This window comes from Lissotriton helveticus, chromosome 7 (genome assembly GCF_964261635.1).
Source record: "Lissotriton helveticus chromosome 7, aLisHel1.1, whole genome shotgun sequence".
Taxonomy (NCBI): Eukaryota; Metazoa; Chordata; class Amphibia; order Caudata; family Salamandridae; genus Lissotriton; species Lissotriton helveticus.
The window spans coordinates 1,352,260,543-1,352,277,277 of record NC_136068.1 but is presented as its reverse complement, the minus strand read 5'-3'; the positions used below and the strand labels follow the sequence as shown (position 1 = coordinate 1,352,277,277).

General features: G+C 49.3%; 1 protein-coding gene across 4 annotated transcripts in view; it reads right to left on the bottom strand.

Annotated features, from left to right (window-relative positions):
* Window positions 1–16,735, bottom strand: part of NARF (nuclear prelamin A recognition factor) — a 403,053-nt gene that overhangs the window by 191,904 nt on the left and 194,414 nt on the right. For all 4 annotated transcript variants that reach the window (XM_078654654.1, XM_078654655.1, XM_078654657.1 and 1 more), the window contains one exon: window positions 11,702–11,782. In XM_078654654.1, the coding sequence (XP_078510780.1) occupies window positions 11,702–11,782 (81 nt within the window). The remainder of the gene's footprint in view (window positions 1–11,701; window positions 11,783–16,735) is intronic.

Genomic DNA, 16,735 nt, shown 5'->3' with positions numbered 1-16,735 from the left:
TGTGGAGCGGTAGATGCAAGCTAAGCCACCCCCAATTTATTTTTTCAGCTCTATCGAGTCTGACGTTGTCATTGTCGGGTGGAACTACAATGTCTAGCATGGGGAAGGTGGTATCCTTGAGCCACGTTTCTGTTGGTAGTAGGCGGTCAAGATCATGTGAAAGAATGACATCAGCAATGCCAGCTGCTTGTTTTACAGTTGACCTGCACACTTAATATGAGATTTGGTTACTAATGACTCTTGGTATGCTATAGGGACTTGCATTAAATTGCACTTGTTCATGGTTCTGTGGTTGATACTAGACTCTCTGAGCGTTTTGAGGGAATAGTTAAGGTAGAGACCAGCAAGAGTAGATGGTCCATATGTATAGTGGAGTGTGAAACCAGGAGGATGTGAATTTCGGCCTCAGATAATGATCTGTGATCCTCTGGGGTCTAGAGGAGGGATTAAGATGAGGTCTAGATCTCCAATGCAAACAAGGTGAGTTCTTAATGCTCAATGTCCTATGGCTGGAGTGGTTCGGCCACACCCTTCTGGGAGGGTAATAAAGATTATTCTGAGGGGTTCTATTAATCCAAAGGATAAGGTTCAAGTTCCAAAGCTTCTGTAGCTTAGAGGTGATGGCTATAAGATTCTAGAGATCAGCTTTAACTAGTTGCAGGCCATGATTGATATCAACGAGTTTTTCATAAAGAGAAGTAGGGTCAGCAATACAGGTGGAGTAGAGTGGCCTAGAGAATGGAGATGTGGGAGGCTGTATAGGGATGAGGGGAAGGGGGGATGGCCAACATAACAGAAGGGAAGGAGGAGTTGAGGGATGTAATAGAGGAGGAGATAGGAGGGTGAGGGATAATAGATGATATACTAGAAGTGCCAACTGTAAGAGGAGTAGGAGTCTTCTAGGTGCGACAGATGGGCAGTGAGCATTAGTTCCCATCCTAATATGATCTAAGGGAGAGATAAGTGGATTGTAGTGAAAGGCCAAGAATTATCGTTGGGAATGGATTATCTGTGGCCAACACCGAAGGTTCCAATGTTGGAGTAAAGTGAGTGGTCTCAAGGAGGAACAGGGGATAGGGTGTGGGAGGGACTGGAAGATATCGGACTTTCAGACGAGTCTTGGAATCCTCAGGACTGGAACTCACGCACCTTGCTAGAAAGATGCAACCATTTCCTGGATGTCGCTGATACTTTGCAGCGGAGGAAAGGCGCAAAAAAGGGTGGTGTCCAGTACCGATACTAAGAACTGGAGTCCCTGGGAGGGCCGCAGGTGAGATTTGGGATTTGAGACTGAAAAGTCCAGGTCAAACACCAGGGATGCTGCTGACTGCAGATGACTTAACACCACCTCTGGAGAACCAGCTTTGTAAGGCCAGACGTCCAGATGAACAAGTTACTTACCTTCGTTAACGATATATCTGTGAGAGACATATATTGGTTATCGATCCCTTACCTTAGAGTTACCCCCAGGCGTCAGACTGGATCAGACATTTTATTCAATAGTACCCCTGCGCATCAGTAGGTGGCGTCGGTCGACTCCGCGTTCGTCGTTGGCGTCGTGATAGCCGGAATGATGTCACGGTATCTTATGAGACATCGCCCCTGCGTGCTGACGTCAGTTCTTTACACGACATTCCACGCCAGAAGAGGCAGTGCCCTGCAAGACACTGACCACTGGTGCATAAAACTAGGGCCCTGAAAGGGAGTCCCTTGCTCTATGAGTCAGTTCACAGAACAGGGAGGATGGGTGGGGCGGTAAGGAATACATAACTAATATATGTCTCTTAAAGATATATTTTACCGAAGGTAAGTAACTTGTTCATCTGAAAGAGACTATTAGTTATGGATTCCTTACCATTGAATAGATACCCCAGCAATACCAAACCCGAAGGTGGATCTGCAAACCAAGTTCACACAAGGAAGTCCTGAAGAACAGAGCGGCCAAAGAAGCTGTCTCTCCGGACTTGACTGTCCAGGCAGTAATGTTTAGTGAACGTGTGCAATAAAGCCCACGTGGCTGCCTTGCAGAGGTCATGAAGGGGGACTCCACATCCCTAAGCAGTAGTGTCTGCCGTCGCCCAGGTGGAATGGGCGCGCAACCCTACTGGAGGTTCCTTTTTCGCCAAGGAATAACAGATTTTAATGCAAAGAACAACCCATCGAGAGATGGTTCGTTTTTGCACGGCCCGACCTTTCTTGGCGCCCACATAGCCAACAAAGAGCTGATCATCCACCCGGACTTGTTTTGTGCGATCCTGGTAAAATGAGAGCGCACATTTTGGATCCAGATGGTGAAGCCTCTCCTCCTCTTTAGAAGGATTCAGGGCGGGAAGAAGGTGGGCAAAGCAATGGTCTGTTCTATGTGGAAAGAGGTAACCGCTTTGGGAAGAAAAGAAGGTCGAGTTCAAAGGACAATCTTGTCCAGAAGAAGAGCAGGGTAAGTAGGCTTAGAAGATGGAGCCTGAAGCTCACTCACCCTGCGAGCAGAGGTGATGGCAACCAGAAAAGCAGTCTTTAAGGTCAAGAGACTGAGAGGAGAATTATGTAGCGTCTCGAACGGAGCACACATAAGGTAAGTCAGAACAAGGTTCAAGTCCCACTGGGGCATTACGAAAGGAATAGGAGTTAACAGGTGAGTAACGACCTTACGGAAACGATTTACAATAGGAGACTTGAAAAGAGAAGGCTGATCAGGAAGGTGAAGAAAGGCCGAAATGGCTGAAAGATAGCCCTTGAGGGTGACCAGAGCAGAGTTTTGCTGGGCCAAAGCAAGGAGGACGAGGAGAACCCCAGAAAGGTGGGCAGAAAAGGGGGTCCACAGCCTTTACAGCGCACTATGCCACAAATATGCTGCTAAGATAACATTACAGACTTCAGGCGGAAGGTCAAAGGATGTCAACTGTCGCTGCTCGATCTCCACGCAAGAAGGTGGAGGCTGGACAGGTTCGGGTGGAGGACCGTCCCTTGCTGCTGCGACCGAAGATCCTCCCGAAGGGGCAGTCTGATCGGAGGATCGATAGCCATGTTGAATAGCTCGGGATTCCAAACTCTTCGTGCCCAGTCTGGAGCCACAAGAATTACTTGGGCCCTGTCACGCTTGATCTTCTTATGCACTCTGAGCAGAAGTGGTATAGGCAGAAAGGTGTATAGAAGACCGCAACTCCACTCGCGACGAAAAGCGTTGCCTAGTGAGTGCCGCCTTGGAAATTCCAACACGCAGAACTGCGGACATTGCGGGTTCTCTTCGGTGGCAAATAGATCTAACCAAGGCTCTCCCCACTGCTGAAAGAGACCTTGCACCACCTCCGAATGAAGATGCCATTCGTGTGATCCATCAAGCACTGGCAGCTGAGTTTGTCCGCCCTGGCGTTCAGGGAACCTGCCAGGTGTTGAACCACCAGGGACATGCCCTGATGTTCAAGCCACTTCCAAAGACTAAGGGCCTCCTTCCTGACAGAGGGTCCACGACCCCACTCAGCCCCGTTTGTTGCAATACCACATGGTGTAAGTGTTGTCTGTAAACACCTGTACTACTCTTCCTTTGACAGAATGAAGGCATGCCTTCAGTGCCAGACGAATCGCCCGGCGCTCCAGGAGAGTAATGTGGAGCCCGGAACACGCAGGAGACCAGAGGCCTCTTATCTCCACCTCTCTCATGTGGCCGCCCCATCCCATGGTTGACGCATCTGTCACCACTGTGAAATCTGGTTGGGGAAGGTAGAGAGATCTGCCGCTGACCCAATCCTGGTTCGTGTGCCACTACTGCAACTGATGTGCAGCCCCCCCCTAAGATCTGGACGACATCAGACAGATTCCCCTGATGCTGCACCCACCGGAATTCACGTCCCACTGCAAAGCCCGCATATGCCACCTTGCATGATCCACCAGCAGGATGCAGGAGGCCATGAGGCCAAGCAGCCTCAGGGCCATTCTCACCGAAATCCGAGATAGATGCCGGAACATCGCTATCATAGCTCAAATATCCCGTACCCGCTGTTTGGGAGGATAGGCCCGAAACTGAGCTGTGTCCAGAACCACTCCCATGAAAAGAAGCTTCTGAGAAGGGTGCAGGTGCAACTTCAGCACGTTGACTGTGAACCCCAGCGAATGCAGGAGGTCCGCCGTAGTCTGGAGGTGGGCGACGACAGCCTGGGGCGAGCCCGCCTTCAACAACCAGTCATTGAGATAGGGGAAGACTGGAACCCCTGATCTGCGCAGATGAGCTGCGACCACTGTCATCACTTAACATCTGAGGGGCGCTGGTGAGGCCAAAAGGGAGCACGGTAGACTGAAAATGCTTGTGGCCTACCGTTAATCATAGGTAACGCCTGTGGGCCGGCAGGACGGGGATGTAGAAATAAGCGTCCTGCAAGTCCAACGCTACCATCCAGTTTCCAGGGTCGAGGGCAGACAGGACCTGAGCCCATGTCAACATTTTGAACTTCTCCTTCCAGAGGAAGCGGTTGACGTCCCTGAGGTCCAAGATAGGACGCAGGCGTTTGTCCTTCTTGGGCACCAGAATGTAGTGGGAGTACCAGCCACAACCAACTTCTGGCACAGGGACTCGCTCCATGGCTCCCTTGGTCAAGAGAGCCGCAACTTCCTGACAGAGTTTGAGTTTGAGTTTTAAAATATTTATAGAGCGCTCATACACCTGCGGTTTCTTGGCGCTAGAACTAACAGGGTCCAGGGCTAAAAAGACGGGGAGAGCTGATGAGGATTTAGTCAAAAGACTTAGCGAACAGATGGGTCTTGAGATGTTTACGAAATTGAGAGTAGAGGGTGATGGTGCGGAGTTCTAGGGGGAGGGAATTCCAGAGTGTAGGGGCAAGGGTGGCAAATTTCGAACCTCCCCACTTCTTTGTCCGGTAGCGTGGGATGGTGAGGAGGGACTGAGAGGACGAACGAAGTTCCCTGGTGGGTACATAGTGGGTGATCTCGGAGGAGATGAATGCTGGTGCCAGGCCCAATCGGGCCAAAAAGGTGATGGAGGCGAGCTTGAATTGGATCCGGGCTCGCACAGGGAGCCAGTGTAGGGTTTTCAGGAGGGGGGAGGAACGGTGAAATTTAGGAAGATTGAATACCAGGCGGGCCGCCTGGTTTTGTATCTGCTGCAGACGCCGTAAGCTGTATGCAGGGATACCTGCATAAAGGGCGTTGCCGTAGTCCAGGCGGGACACCACCATGGCTAAGATGATGAGTTTAAGGGCAGAAAAAGTGAAGAAACGGGACACCCTGCGTATAGTGCGCAGTGAAAGAAAAGAGGAAGATACCACAGAGCTAACCTGGGAGTGGAGGGTGAGTTGAGAATTAAGTTTTATGCCAGAGAAGGGCCAAGTGATTCTCCGACATGCGATGGAGTGGAGGTGGCATGGAGGGAGGGTTAGTCTCAAAGGGGAGGAAGTAGCCCCTTCAGACTATCTGCAAAACCCACTTATTTGACATGATAATGGGCCATTGGGGGGAGGTGATGGCGGATCCTGCAGCTCACTGGCAACTGGTGGTCCTGAAAGGTCAGACTAGGAAGGTTTGGAGGCTGTTGCCGAGGGGGCACTAGTGTACTGGCCCGCAGCTGGCCCTAAAACCCATGGCGGTAGATCCCACGTCCCTGACCCCGCAGAGGCTGGACAGCCTGCGCAGGCCTGTGGCTCTGGGCAGAACGTGGTGGGGCACCCCTTCCGCAGCCACAAAAGGGGCGAAAAGCAGACTGCGCGGGCGAGAGGTGATAGCGAGACAGGAGGATCTGGCCGTAGCCCTAGAGTCCTTGAAGCTTTCAAGCACATTGTCCGCCTAGTCGCCAACAAGCGATGGCCGTCAAAGGGCATATCCAAAAGAGTTGATTGGACATCGCCGGAGAAGCCAGTGGACTTCAGTCAGGCATAGCGTCTCAGGGCTACCGACGTTGAAATCGTCCTGCCTAGCGAGTCGGCGGTGTCCAGCCCACAGCAAATGGCGAACTTTGCTGCATCCCTCCCTTCCACGACCGCACGGGAGAGCACGGCCCGGGACTCCTCCGGGCACTGTGGCAGCACCTGCGCAACCGTGTCCCACACAGAGTGGGTGTAACCGCCCAAGAGCCGTGCGCTGTTCACCGACCGCAGTCCTAAGCTGGCGGAAAAAAACATCTTCTTCCCAAGATGGTCCAGCTTCTTGGATTCCCTATCTGGAGGAGCAGTAGGGTATGCACTTTAGGATGTTGAGGCTTGGACCACCAAACTCTCAGGGGTAGGGTGTTGGGAGAGGAAACTGGGGTCGCCCAGGGCCAGGCGGTGGCGTTGGGTAATCATCCAATACACAGGAGCCCCAGTGCTGGGCTTGGACAAGGTGCCCAGAAGGATGTCCGTGAGAGCCTCATTGAACGGCGGCAAGGGCTCAGAAGAGGCTGCTGCTAGTTAAAGCACCTCCACCGTAGGTACCTCAAAGCCCAAGGCCTCAGCCGCCCTACGCAACACCACAGCGTAGTAAGCTCCCTCCTCTGTAGTCACGGTAGGGGAGAAACCATACCAAGGTCTGGGGATGTATCCAGACCACTGGCCTCCTCAAGTTCCTCTCTCCAGTCCGGCTCTTCCAGCTGGTCTGCTAGAGGGTCTGTAGACCCCCCCTAGTCCTTCTCACACTTCTCTGGCTGCAACTCAGGGCGATAGGGAACACCAGGACAGAAAAGAGGTACAAAAGTACCGGTCAGCGACTGTACCGGCCATTGGTCGATGCCGGTCAGGTTCCATGTCCATGTCGAGGGGGAGGCCGTAGTCGATGCCGGCTGGGGATCCAACCTGCATCGGAGGGGCAGGAGGTGCCACCAACGGATTCGGCGCCAGAGGAGGTGTCGTAAGGTCGACCGGCGCCGATCCGGATCCAGGCCTGGATCCCTGGGGGCCCTGCGGCGCAGCGAAGGCCTAGAACCCCCAGCCGAGTCTGCGGGGCCAGAAGGTGCACCGGCGGAGTCAGGCTGCTCAAAGATGGAGTGGAGGGCTTCTTAAAAGCTATGAAGTTGGGCAGGGGTCACTCTGGCTCCCAGGAAGGGAGAGAAGCTCGAAGCCGACCAAACATGCCCAGCGGGCAGAGCTGGACGACTTCCTTCTGCGTCGCATCGGCCGATGGACGGGGAGAAGGCGAAGAGCGACGATGCTTCTTCGCCTTCTTCTTGTGCTTCGACTTACCCGAAGACTTCGAAGAGGAGTAATAGTGGTGACTCCACGACCGGTACTGCAACCTCCCTCTCGTCCGGGACCTCGAACGGCCCGGAGCTGACTGCCGGGCCTCGAGAAGCTTTCAGGACCACTCCTGCAAAGACTTCAAGTCCATGGCCCAGAAGATGGAGCACGACTACTTCGGGTTGTGGTCGTGCTCCAGGCACCAGAGGTGCACGAGATGTGGGTCTGTGACCGACATCAACTTGTGACAGGAGTCACAAGGTTTGAAGCTGGTTCGGCGATGTGACATCCCTTGCACCAGGAGTCAAACGACTCGAAAAAAGAAGTTGACAAAAAGTTGAAAAAAACGCTAGTCAAAAAAGACTAAGGGTACCTTTCGCTCCGGATCTGCGCTAGCTGGCGCGGAAAGAGAAACAACTGACGTCAGCGAGCAGGGGCGGCATCTAAGTAGATACAGAGACATCATTCTGGCAATCACAACACCAACGACGAACGCGGAGCCGACTGATGCCACATATCGAAGCGCAGGGGTACTGCTGAAGAATTTTTTTTCGGATCCAGTCTCACGCCTGGGGGTAATTCTAAGGTAAGGAATCCATAACTAATAGTCTCTTTCAGAAAGGGGAATATTGGGATGCCCGGCCTTCTGAATTGGGGCGCCACCACTTCCATCAGCGTCTTCCCGAAGTTTTATATAGCGCGAACTTGACCAATTTCAGGTATCAGAGCGCTTTACATGAGCAGCAGTTGCATTACACAAGGACACATACATTTTTATTAGACATAGGGAGATTAAGTGATTTGCCCAGAATCACAGGTTGTTGAGTATCCCTGCCAAGATTCGAACCCGGTTCCCCAGCGTTGAGGTTGGCCACTCTAGCCATAAGGCGATGTCTTCTCCTTCGTGAAGACACAAGGCACCGAATTTAAGTCAAATGGAAATACTGCAGATTACTAGTGCATAGGACCCACCAGAAATCACAATTATTTCTGGTGTGACCGCAGGATAGGAATGTGATAGTACACATCCTGCGGGTCAAGGGATACCATCATGTCCCGAAGTTCCAACACCAGCAGTACTTGCTCTAGTATAAGCATCTTTAACTTTTCCTTTTTGAGGTCTAAGATCAGGAGCAGACAGCGACCTTCTTGGCAACCAGAAAGTAACAAGTGTAACAGTGTAACATCCTTAGCCCTTTTCCAGTTCTGACACTTACTTCACTGCAACTTTCAGTAGGAGTACTGCCACTTCCTGTAACAGTATGGCCAGGTGGTCTTGATAGGGGGAAGAGGGGATAGGGACACCCAACCTTCAATAGGCTCCAAGAGAGCATGGGGGAGTACATTAGGTCTGGCTTCCTAATGGTGGGGAGAGGTGGAGGAAGGTTGTAGGGTGGATCCACGACTCTTTCCTCTGGTTCTACCTCCATACAGTCTGACCAATGAATTATGTTGTTACTGGATCTGTGGGCTGGTATTTCGATCACTGATGAAAGAAAGATCCTCTCGAACAACTTTGAAAACACAGACACGGGCAATAGTCTCTTGAGGGACGAGGCAGAAGTAAACCAAGGGAGTGAGCCAGAGCCATGTTGGCCTTAAAATGCTCCAATGCAGATTCAGCCTTATCACCAAAAAGAAATGCTGTGTCCAATGGCAGGTCCATGAGATTCGGCTAGACATCTGCTGAAAAGGTAGATGTTTGGGGCCAGACATGCCTTCGAATGGAGATCGAAGTGTCCATCGCACGGGCCACTGAATCGGCTGTGTCCAGTCCTGATTTAGTGATGTGCTGGGAGGCCTTTTGGCTGTCATGAATTACCTTCTTAAAACGTTCCCGCTTGTCCTCTGGAACACGAGGCAGCACTTTCAGTGCCATATCCCATAGGGCATGGTTATAACGTGCTAAGAAGCAGTTGCCATTTAGTGACTTTACGGCCATGCTCCTTTTGCTCAGACCCTGAGATTACCCGTCAGAGGGTGCTGTCAGGAAAGCTCTTTCTTATTGACCTGTGGAGCAGAAGGCCTGTATGACCAGACACTCTGGCAGAGGGTGGGCTGTGAAAAACCCAGGCAGAGGACAGCTTCTACCACACTGCCAAGACTGGCTTCAGCATGGCATCATTGAAAAGGAGGAGAGGTGCTGCAATACAAACAGATGGAAGGAGGACAACAGAAACCAAGACCAACACTTCAGCAGCTCTATGCATAGCTTTATGAAGGGACTTCTTCGGACATTGGTAAACCAGCAGAGAAATCCATAGCAAGCTCTGGAGAGGGGTCCATAACACCAGCAGAAGAAAGACCATGAATTCTTGAGTCTCATTTCACGTATACCCATAAGAGTACAGGTTCAGAGGATCTTTGTCCGTTCCAAAAATGTCACAGAGACAATTCCTATACACCTCTTCCTCAAGAAACTGGGCATCCCTACAGGATCTGTTTGCAGAGCTGTGTCAGGCTGTGATGCCGAAGGTGGTGGTGGAAGAGGCAGACGTGGCAGCAGCACAGTCGACGCGCCGAGGGCTGAAGTGCCATATATCATGGAACCAAGTCAAGGTAATGTGGTGCAGGCACTGGATTTGTTGGTACCAGTATTTGAGCCAAAGGCATAAACATTTGGTGTCCGTATGGAGCTGCTGGACCTGAAGGGGAGCCGACCGGCATCAATGCCCTTGACAAAATAGAGTACATAGAGTTGTGAAACGCTGCTGGGTCTGAACCCGGTGCCGGGAACTTGAGAAAGGCTGGTCCCAGTGCTATAATCTCTGACAGTGAAGGCCTCAGTGCCAACAGATCCAGGAAAGTCTGAGGCCAATCGGGGGATTGGTACAGTGGAATCATTGGATCAGGGCCATTTAGAGAGGGAACCACCGGGGTAAATCCGAAACTCTTTTAATCAGAGGACCGAAGTCTTGTGAGAGAAGGATAGCCATGAGGGAACTTACCTTTGCTGTGTTTCTTGCTCTTATCGTGGTTTATCTTTTTGCCTCCTAAAGATTAAGATGTGGACCTGGAGGAATGTCTTGAGTGTTTGTGATGCTGATGGTCATCCCTGGTCATGGCCATAAAGTGTTTTGCATTAAAGTCCATTATGGACATGTGTCCCTCACAATACCTACAGGGTTTACACCCTGATTTGTTAGGAGGGCACACGGTACTGCACTTTGTTAAAAACATTTGTGAGGAAAAGCCTTAAACAGAGCATAGCTCCGGATCCGTAAATCTGTATTTTGTAAAGCGCAAACTACTCACCCTTACAGGTCTCAAGTCGCTGGGGGCCGTTGTGGAAATTAACTGAGCTATTGCTCAGAGTCACATGGTGCTGAGCTGCCGCCGGAGCCGGGGATCGAAATTTAAGGAGTCCACATTTAAGGAGTGGAAAAAAGGGAACTGGCGTGGTTGCACCGGGCAGACGCTATATGGCTTCAATGACATTACCGGATGCCACTTTCAGCATTAATACAAAGCCAGCTCCCCCCTACCAGTGGCATGAGAGCGTTTAAGTTTCCAGATCCAGTCTGACATCTGGGATTGTTCTAAAGGTGAGGAATAAGCGGGCAGAAGTATCCATAAGAAACCAAGAGAAATTAAAACATGGTAAGAAACTTAAGAAAGTGAAAAGGTCTCTGAAAGGCAACAACTGGAAAAAGACCCAAGAAACTCCTTAAAAAAGGAGGAAGAAACATGTAGTTGTGCTAGAAGGTCCACAAACCGGAGGCACTGAAAAGAGGCCTCCAAAATGCTGAAACAAATCACTGGAAACACAAGAAATTAAAGCAAGGTCACAGAAATGCAAGAAACAGAAAACAGATCGTAGACACTAAGCCCCTTGGAACCTAGAGAACTAAAAGTAGGCCCCAGTAACCCAAGGAACTGAAAGTAAAGCCTTGGGGAATCAGAAAACCGAGGAACTGAAAACACTTCTAATGAATTGGAAAAACAATAATCAAGCCCATGAAACCAACATCCCATAACTAGGCCACAAAAACCTCAATCAAGGTCTTAGAAACGGACTTCCTTTCTTAGTTTTTGAACAATGCAGACTTAGAGTTATATTTATGCTACAAAATGCCCCCTGCAAAAACTGATCCGAGCATGTGGAACAAAACCAGTTGGGATCAAAATCTCTAATTTGAGTTTTAATATTCCTGCAGTCAATAAATACGACTGCCAATTGTCTTAGATCTACTTCCACACTGGTAACGTCACTGGCTGACCAGTGCCTACAAAGGGCAGAAGAAGAAATTAGCCACGCATGACTAACTTTGATCCTATCCTGCAGGCCTCCTGGGGGCACTGCCCTGCCATATAGCACCCTCCCATATTTCCTTGTAAGTCATTCTGCCTGCCTCGGAAAGCAATAATTTAACATGTTACTTACTGTTATCGCCAACAGCAACGGAATGGCCGAGGTCAGTGGAGATTAGCCAGGGGTGGGTTAACTTTGGGCAAATGCAGAGTGCTGATAGCAGTGGTCGGGGAATACAGGCAACGCAGGGGCACTCACCCCGAGGCTTAGTCATCGCATCACAACTACAACTTACGTCATCACTCTCGTTCGAGCTCGAGGCGTCTGCTGGGGTCGAGCTCTCCCTGTCCTCATTCTTCTGTTTCTTGTTACATTCCTGAAAAGAGGAGAGATTTTATATGAAGGTCTTGCACGGCGAACATAATTCAGCATAACGTCAGAAGTTAAACGGCATTTAACAAGAAGGACATATGTTCCATTTAGGGTTTTCATAGGCAGGGAGGATAAGGTACAAAATACAGATCATTAATACAGGTGCAAGTTAAATATGGACGCTCCCCCCAGCAGCTACTGTGTGGCCCTCTTAGTGCTACATTTATACTGTACCTCCAAATGACACAGACTCTCACTACTTGACAAGACGCTGTCCACATGAGACACAACATTCCACACCAGACTAGGGCAGAAGACAGGATACCGCAGACGTGTTCTGATGTGTCAGTGGGTGATGGAGCTTGCCCGACAGGGAGCACCCCGGATAGGTCACCTTCCAATATTCTCTTAAGTCTTAAGAGTTATCAGAGGCGGACTGGTCAGTGAGTAAAGTCCGACAATTCTGTCCACGCCATTGTCATTCAACATCTAGTCAGGGGACGAATAGCTGAGGAGATCACGCTGACTGAGCTTGCATTAAATGCACCAATTAGCACTACTTGTTTCCTCATTTTTAAGTATGGTGTTAGCCAAGACCTTTTGATTTCACTAAAATTACATGTATAATATACTGACTTGTAAGGGCTATGAGGAAGCCTTCTGTAGTCATTGGTCTAGTGTGCGGTCTTTCACATTTTTCTTCCACCCGCTTCAGCCATTGGCTAACCTCACTGTGAATGTTGGCATTGCGCCCCAACACAACCACACAAAATTAGTTCCCTTGAGTGCCTGGGACTAGTATAGCAGTGAGTGCTTTCGGAGATAAAAAAAATAAGTATTTTCCCTTTTAGCCAATTTTTAGATGGATTAAGGGCCAGCAGCTTCCCCAACAATAAACGTTTTGGAAAAAAAACATGACAAAACAAACAAAAGCAACGACAAAGCCAAAAAGCTGGAAGCCAATGCCAGACCTACTGGCTTCGTCAATGTTTATTAGATCTGACTTTTTCTTTATTTTGCTTAAATTATATGTACAATTTATTTACTAACAGTGCTTTCAGTCAGCCCTCTTCATTCATTGGTCGGTTATTATCTTCACTGTGAGCGACAACATTCTGCACTTTCACAAGGTGCACATCTACATACAATGTAGTTCCCTTTAGTGCCAAGGAATGACTGGAGTGTCAGCCGACATTCAGCCGTAGTGTCGTTGCTGCAGGCAAGGCGTCTGGCCATTCGCAGCGCTCGTCTGATGATGCAGTAATTTGGCATTTTGGGGGTAGTCACTTGGCTTCTGATGCTTCAATTGGGGCTCCGTGCACATCGGTCACCAGCTGCTGCTCTTCATGGTCATGCACTGTACAAGGTAATGGCCCTCCCTGTAGTATACAGTGACCCCGGGTGACGGCTCTTGCTCTTCAGGGTAAAGCCCTCTTGCATAACAGGTGAAGAGTCTGATCAGTGCAACAGCAACAACACCTTCATGGCAGCCCTCAATGGTATTTGAGATCGCTGACTTTTCTCAGCACACGGGCCGACGGCTCGATCGGTGTAACAATGGTTATCTCACGCCTCGCTCCAGCGATCAACTCCCCAGGATCCCCACTGGGTCTGGCTGCCTCCAGGCATTCTTTTCCACCTCCACATGCCTTTCCAATGTCCTGAGTTACCAATATGGAACTCACAGGCCTCCATGTATTGTACCACTCACAGGCACAGAGCAGGAGTTAAAGAAACCCACTGCCAGGGCTCACTATTTGACAAAAACTTCACTATTAATGGAGCCATATTTGAGAATCATAACTAAGCCTTTTTACCGCTGGCTCCTGACCAGGTTCCGCTTTAAGCCAATCCATTTCGCGCTTGGTAATTATCCAGTATTGGGGTATCTTTCATAGATTCACATGCCTGAATCATTCCCCGTCGCCGAGGCGCGAGTACAACGGTAACAATAAATACAAAAGCAGTGCCTTAGTAAAAAACTGTAGTAGGCTGACAAGACAATAGGCCCAACAATGCCAAAGCTAGTAGCCTATCTACCTCATTATATGAAAAGAACTGAAAAATAGTTCCAACCAATCAGATGCCAACACCCTCTAGAACCTTCCCAGCAGAGGTAGCCCTCCTCAGATTTTCACCGCAGATCGTGTGGAAGGGAGTCTCCCTGAGTGCCTACTCAGTTTTTCTTCTTTTTCTCTTCAGGATGTCTGAAAAGAAAGCTCTCTTCAAAACTTGCAGGACCTGTGATAAAAAGAGGGTCCATGTAGATGATCAGCATAAAGACTGCATCTACTGCCTACATCCTAACCATGTTGTTCAGGATTGTATGATTTGTAGAACCTTCCCTGCCAAAGGCAAGGGTTCTTTTATGGCTCAAATCATCTTCTACAGATGAGGAGGACAGAGCCTCTACTTCCAGCAAAAGAGCCAGATCCAAGAACAGCTCTTCTCCTGAGGGGAGGAAACATCACAAATCCTCTCATAGAGCTTCGGATCACACAAGGAGGTCGTCTTCCCCTCCTTCTGGATCACCTTTATCTCCGCCTTCAGAGTCTTCCAAGTCTTCAGCTACAAAAACAGTGAGTAAAGCTCAGATCAAGACTATTTCTCTGGTGTCTTCTCACACAGTTTCTGTGACCTCTTCTACTTCAAGTACTTCATCTACGGTCTCTACAAGAGCTATAACCTCTCCTATTGTGTCTTCAAAAATTTCTACTAAAAAGAAGACTTCTGGGACTAAGGAATCCTCTTCTGTCACTCCTTCATTTAAATAGCCGTCGACGACAGCGTCGACGTCAATCCCATCGACGACGGGTCCTTCATCTACAAAGTCATCGTCGACAAGAACCCTGTCGAAGTCATCGTCGACGAAGAGCCTGTCGACATCAAAGATATCGTCGATGAAGAGCTCGTCGACGGCAGTCCCGTCGACGAAGAGCCCGTCGACGAAGAGCCCGTCGACGAAGAGCCCCGTCTACGACAGCCCCATCAACGACGATTCCGTCGACGACGAGCCCATCAACAAAGATTCCATCGACGACATCATTGTCAATGGCTCAATTGTCTATTACACCTTTGGTCAAGACGCCCCTGTTGACGAAGAGCCCATTAATGACCAGAAGTCCACCTGCGAGAACTTGGTCAGCGATTCCACAGGTATCTCAGGCGTCGCCAGTTACGTACACTCATTTTCAACTAAAAACATACCATAGGCAAGACTATACTAATATATCTCCGTTGTTACCATCACACATCTTGGAGACATATGTAGAAGAAGAGGAATTTGATGAGGATGACGGGGAGGAAGAAGGTCCTTTTGGGATTGCACGCCACCCTTTAGAGTTGCACATAAAATGTCAAGAAGAAGATAAAGAGGAAGACTAGCAGGAACATTTTTATCAAGAAGACTTGTCTACGCACTATCATAGACAGTCACATAAGGTTCCACGTTCAGACGAAACAAGTCATCTTCCCCCATGTCTGATCCAAGATTTGCAGGCCATGTTGGCTGATTATCGGCAGAGGTTTCCGACTACACCGACTACTCCAATTTTACCTACCATGCCGGCGGTTACACCTACGCCACCAATAGAAGATCCTACTTCTCCGACACACCCTGTAGAAGCTATACCGCAGGGGGGTCAAGATACATCATCTTCAGATGAGGATGAAAGAGAGGTAGGTGAATTGCCTAATGATAATGTACCTGGGGATCCTTGGGATGAATATATAATCCCCATGCCTTCGCCTCCTATGCCGCAACCCTCTGATTCACCACCTGAGGATATTGGCGGCTTTCATAACATTATGCAACGAGCTGCAGCAAGGTTCGAACTTCCGGTCACTATCGAACAATCTGATTGTTTTCTTCACGACTTTAAATAAGGTTATAGAAAAATCACCAGAGCAATACCGATCATAGATTTTATTTGGAAGGAAGGTCTTAAGATAATGAACACACCTGCCTCTATACCCGCGGTCCTTCCTCGAATTGAAAAGAAATATCGAACACCACCAGACACTCCATCTTGCCTTGTGGGACACCCGCGTCCGGACTCTGTAATTTCGCAGGCTGCACAGCAGAGGTCAAAGAATCCATCCACCCCAATCTCAACCCCACCAGATAAAGAGGGTAGACGATTGGATTTGATAGGCAAAACAATTTCCATCAATGCTGCTTCATTAATCAAGGCAGCAAACTCTCTGGCAATCTTAGCATGTTATGACCGCCAGATGTGGTCAGAGTTATCTGAATTCTTGGAACTTATACCTGAAGATCGCCAGCAGGAAGCACGGAGAATAGTGCTCGAAGGGGAATGGGCGGCATCAGAAAATATTGACTGCACCGTAGACATTTCTAATACTAATTTTCGGCAGCTAGCGGGGGGCTGCTGTTCTCAGACGCCAGGGATGGCTCAAAGCAACCTCTTTTAGACCTGAAGTACAGACTAAAATACTGGACATGGCTTACGATGGTGAGTCACTATTTGGTAAACATATAGATGATGCTTTGCTGACCAAGACAGATACAGACACGGCAAAATCGCTGGGTATCCTACAGTATAAAAGAAGATCTTTCAGAGGATCAAGAGGTTGTGGTTTTTCCTCTAGAGGAAATTACCACAATCAACAAAACAGGCAATACCAATCTCAATATAAGCAACCTTATTACCAGTCCTCTTACAGGCAGTCATCTTCAAGCAATTTCTCTCGTCAGGGCGGACGACGACGGTTAAATAATCAAGGCCGTGACTCAAATAAAAGACAATGAGCTTTGCCGGACGCCAGTCAAATCTTCTCCCATCCCTGTGGGCGCAAAGATCTCAGCCTTTTTCCAACAGTGGCAGCACATCAGATCAGTGGGTCCTCGACCTTGTTCAAGGAGGTCACACTCTAGAGTTCTTAAGGAAACCACCTACGACCCCGCCCAAGGGTCCCCCTCCCCCTCGTCTTCATT